Source organism: Priapulus caudatus, unplaced genomic scaffold (genome assembly GCF_000485595.1).
Source record: "Priapulus caudatus unplaced genomic scaffold, Priapulus_caudatus-5.0.1 Scaffold20, whole genome shotgun sequence".
NCBI lineage: Eukaryota > Metazoa > Priapulida > Priapulimorpha > Priapulimorphida > Priapulidae > Priapulus > Priapulus caudatus.
The window spans coordinates 44,019-49,264 of record NW_014577081.1 but is presented as its reverse complement, the minus strand read 5'-3'; the positions used below and the strand labels follow the sequence as shown (position 1 = coordinate 49,264).

The window sequence follows — 5,246 nt, the reverse complement described above, 5'->3', positions numbered from 1 at the left end:
ATTCTTTTCCAAAGGCGCAGCTCTGGCGCATGCGCACCACCACTAAAAAATTCTGGCAGTGTCCATTCCTGACACCTGGGACCATGCCGAACATTTTCCAATAGGTTTCATGGGGTTTCCTTTCCAGCTAATCTAGCTCAATTTTGGGGTATCGGTTTTTTAGCTCTGGCGCATGCGCACCACCACTAAAAAATTCTGGCAGTGTCCATTCCTGACACCTGGGACCATGCCGAACATTTTCCAATAGGTTTCATGGGGTTTTCTTTCCAGCTAATCTAGCTCAATTTTGGGGTGCCTTTCAAATGACCCCACTGGCCACACCCACCAGCGGCTGCCTGCCAGACTTACATTTCCTTACATGGGTATGTACACGAATCATTGCTATATGCATGAAAATTGGTTTCCTTTCCAGCTAGGCTGACCCCCCTGGGCTCCCGGTCTATATGTCAGATGAGCTAAAAACTATATGGGAAGACTCTCCACACTTTGAAGCCTAAAGAAGGCAGCATGAAATGGAGAATCGCGAACGACAGAAAGCACGTTCTGCAGACAGAATGAATCACCCTGACCCATTCATCAATCTCAACAACACCTGCATACATTGTAACAATACATGTGGATCCAGGATTTGCCTCGTCGGTCATCTGAGGACCTAGATACAAATACAATTAGGCGCGTTCACATAATGTAACCCCAACAAGATGTAACCCAATCACCTAATAACGTAACCCAACAAGAGTAGGGAACTACTACTCTTGTTGGGTTACATTATTGTATCTACTGAGGACCCACAGACATCCATAGCCTTCCCATGGGAGACAATCATGCTCGAACTCGAAGGATTGCCGATGATGATGAGATCTGACCAAAAGAAATCGAATTGCAATACGCTCACCCGCCCCCGCCCCGCTTCACTAGTTGTTGAACACGAACAATGTCTATACCAATCACTAACTAATTCAAATACCCCAAAGCTTTCCTTTACTGTACGTAGCATAAAAAGTAAATTCATGAAGAATTATATAGGGGCGTGTGGTCTAATACATCAACAACGACATTCTGGGAATATGAGCTTTAAAAAACGCATTTTCCCAGCAAAATGCATAGATATACCTACTGTAAGCTTGTCTATGTTGCAAAAATTCGCTACAACTCATTTGTATTGCTACTTTCATAATTTATTCAGCAAACCTAAACAGTCTTACTAAACTAGTACTTTCAATGTTTGGTGTTTACACATCTGGGACATAGCCGAGCGATCGCAGTTTTCACCAGTTCTTTTCTATGATCATCATGATAGAATAAGTTGTAATTCATTATTCGATGTTTGTTCAGTACAAAACTGTGAAATTTGTTTAAATCATAATGTTATCTACATTACTTCTTATGCAATTAGCAAACTAATATAGTGTTTTCTTTCCATGAACTATTTGTCTACTGTTAACGTTCTCAGTCACGTCGCTCTATTCACACCGCGTTCACAGCCGCTATTCACAGCTGCGTTCACACGGAGCGAAAACGCTGGGTCGAAAACGACACGGGTCGATTTTGAAGAGAGCGTTCACACGACTCTTGATCAATCAACGTTTGATCAATCAGGTAGACGTTTGATCGATCAGTTCTAGGACATGCCTATATGCTATGCGAGCTGCGTGCTGAAAAGAAAACAATGCTTCAAACTGAACAATCAAGCGAACAATGCAAATTAAACAATCAATGCACAGCAACTCTGTGTAAACTCTGGCTTTCGACACTGGCGACGTCTACCGCCGTACTAATTTTGACCCAGGTAGTGTGTCGGTGTGCGTTCACACGGCAAAAATGAACCAGCGCTCAGGTCGATTTCGACCCGGGTCGTTTTTGTACCGAGAAAACGTACGTGTGAACGCTTGGCCCGGGACGCATTCCCGGGTCAAATTGCTCCATGTGAACGCGGCTTATGTGTATCTGTACGCCGAAACTTTGCCTGACGGAGTTTCAAAATAGCATGAAAATAGTCAACTTTGGAGTACATTTCTGGCTCAATAAGAACATTTCGTGATGTTTGCATACTGCAAGTATGCTCAAAGTAGGTGTATGTAGGCTTTTTGTTGCGAGGTTTATCCATTTTCAGGTAACACCAAAACGCATATATACAGATGGAACATTTAAACAAGAATAAATTCACCGGTTGGATTCCTCTTATTAGTGGATTTATTTACAATATAAACGAATTCATCGTGCTGCTACTGTGACAAGTTTTAAACAAGCTGCCTCGACTACACACAAATCAGGTGGATGGGTGAGCTCAATGGCAGAAAAATTATATGATATGACCTACAAAACACAAAATCTACATCCGTCTCTGCCCGGTACATTTTCAATGACCTTTATCATCTTGCTATTTTCTCTAGTTGCTGACTCTGAATGTCGTGTATGGTACTAACAAAGCTTGCCCCAATGCATCCTAGTTAACAGTTTTGTACTGCAACCCATCTCCTTCACAGCTTATATACTATAAGGTTTCTTTTTTAGTATAAATAGATATTACGCAGTTATACATTTATCCTCTACATTCTAAAACCAACACTGATGAGAATACAATCGGCAGTAATCGATTTAGTATTTCAATACAATGTAGTTAAGACTATTACCTTAACTCTATGGATGAAGAACAAGAGATTATATTTGCAAGAAATACACGATGCTTCTGCAAAGGCATTGGCAGTGAAACCAGTCTAAAAATATCTATAACTCATTAGGAGATGGCCTAGCAAAATTCTAGTGAAAATCACTACGGAGTACCACTCTGTCTAGTTGCCCACAAAGCTGGCTCTAAACTAGTGCACTACTTAATTTGCTGCAGGAAATATTACTTCATGTTCAAACTTCGTTTTACAACATTCACGACATTATGTGGTTGGGGAAAAGCATTGAGTTCTAGTAACTTCGCATAGGGTGTCGGGCAGTCGGCTCCTGTCACTCGCATAACTGGGGAGTCCAGGTAATTGAATGCCTTGCCTAAAGATATACAGAAAATAATGTCGGATTAGTGAACACTGAACATATAAGAACAAACAGGTAGCCATAAAACAATTAATACTGATGTCTGTTCTTTGCTTCGAAACAAATTCGAACATTTGCCAACAGAGACCAATAAAGATCATTCAATATACCTCATTAGAACTACAGTAGACAATCTATTATCTGAAACCCTTGGTACCAGACATGTTTCGGAATTCGGAATTTTTCGGATTTCGGAATTGTACATAGTGTATATCCTGCAACAAGCCAGTACTAAAACCCAAGTCTTCAAGAGGCCAAGTGCTGTACCAGTACAGTACAATAGGTATTACTAATGCCAAACACACTATTATTTCTGCAGTGAACCTTTGGCACCAAACGCGAGCTCTGGTGTGCAGACAACCTCCACGAAAAATTTTTCGGTTTTCGGAGCTTTTCGGTTTTCAGAATTTCGGATAATAGATTGTCTTCTGTACAATGAAACTACATTGATTGCTGTTACTCACTCTCCATGATTCTTGCACAAATTTCAGACCCGACTCCACACTGGGGCCATCCAGTTTCCACGGTAACTAGATGGTTGGTTTTCATGACAGACGCCACAATAGCATCTTCATCTAATGGTCGAATCGAGCGAAGATTGATAACCTTAAAACAAGAATTATGAAACATGACAATCAATTAAAAATTTAAGTTTCCATGCCTCACTACCTGCAAACCAACGAGTGAGAAAATATTTAATTATTTCTCGCAAATATTGTATTACACTAGTTTTTGTTCACCTCAGCATCTATGCCGAGGCTTTCCAGATCTTTAGCGGCGTCCATGGCAGTGCCAACAGATTTTGAATGGGCGACTATTGTGACATGTTTACCTGAAATGTAGGTAATGATCATCAGAAAAATTACACAAAACTAAGATACAATCATTAGCAATTACACAATACTTTTCTAGCACACTCATTGTCTGCCATCCTCAAGATTAATTTAATTGACAATAAAATGATATACCTTCTCTTTCAATCTTTGCTTTTCCGATGGGAATTACAAAGTTCTCTGACATAGCTTCATCTGGCATGTCGAAAGATACTCCATACAAGAGCTCATTTTCCAAGCAGATAACTGGAAACAACCAATACATACTTATAGCAAAAATTCATATAGTTCCAATTTTGTAATTATTACTTTAACAGAAATACTTCAGAATGCCACATATTATCAAATTAACGCGAGAATCAGTTTTCCCTACTGCTATGATCATTGATATCATCTACATAGTACACAAAGCACTATAAACAAGTGCCGCAGAGCGACAGCGCTCAACTGACGTGTACTGTAGCCGGGTATTCTTCTGATAAACTCACTGGCAACCGAATCAAGTGCGCCCTCTCGCCACCGCGTTGATAGGATTTGCTATACCGGTAGTACAGTAATAAAGATATAGCTGTGTAACTTTAACCCTTTCACTGCTGAATAATTTTCACATGTTCGCCCCTGTGTGCTGAATACTTTTTTGCAACGAAGCAAATTTCATGTATATGCGTTTAAAAAAAATCATATCAAATCAACCGCTTAATATATCAGCCTAATTTTTTAAGGAATTATACTTGAGGTGTCCTTCTTTCTATTACTTTTTTGGGGGGGAGGGGTTTGGCATTATCATATATTACTTTTTTCAAACAACTAGTCAACAACCAAATTCCGCTGTGTGAATTATTGAAATTTATTCCAATTTAAAAGTTAGTTCCACAGTAATATTAGAAGATCTCACTCTTGAATATATCATTTGATTTTAAGCAGATTTATTATAATAAAATACAGCCTATAATGCCGCAAATAAAGTGCAAACTTACTACAGAGTACACTCAGTACTTGCTCCTCGCCCAACAGCAAACTTTGAAGTGTTTACATCTCTAAGAACGCCGCCCATAGCTACGCTTAAAAAAATTTAAAAATTCACAGAAGATGAAGCCACAGTGCCGTACGATCGATTGGTGTACTTAAACATTCTGTATGTGTTTGCATTCGAATGCTACCGTGCCCTGTTGTGACTATGGCAACAACCCGGCGTCAGCCGGTTCCCGCATATCAAGTCATGCACGATGTCCCGGCCGTGCAGTGAAAGGGTTAATGACTTCGCTATATTAACGTTAGTGATGGGAATCGGCTGGAATTTCATAATCGATTATTGGTTTCCCTTAACCGATCGATAATCGATTATAATCGGATAATCGGTTAATAATA

At 39.8% G+C, this 5,246-nt stretch overlaps 1 protein-coding gene across 1 annotated transcript in view; it reads right to left on the bottom strand.

The window, feature by feature from the left end:
* Window positions 1–2,169: 2,169 nt before the first annotated feature.
* The window catches only part of LOC106812259 (pyruvate dehydrogenase E1 component subunit beta, mitochondrial-like), a 12,805-nt gene continuing 9,728 nt past the window's right edge, over window positions 2,170–5,246 (bottom strand). The window contains exons 8-11 of the mRNA XM_014816092.1: window positions 4,014–4,124; window positions 3,786–3,877; window positions 3,510–3,651; window positions 2,170–3,000 (exon numbers count right to left, since the gene is read on the bottom strand). Coding sequence (XP_014671578.1) covers window positions 2,852–3,000; window positions 3,510–3,651; window positions 3,786–3,877; window positions 4,014–4,124 — 494 coding nt within the window. The 3' untranslated portion in view covers window positions 2,170–2,851. The remainder of the gene's footprint in view (window positions 3,001–3,509; window positions 3,652–3,785; window positions 3,878–4,013; window positions 4,125–5,246) is intronic.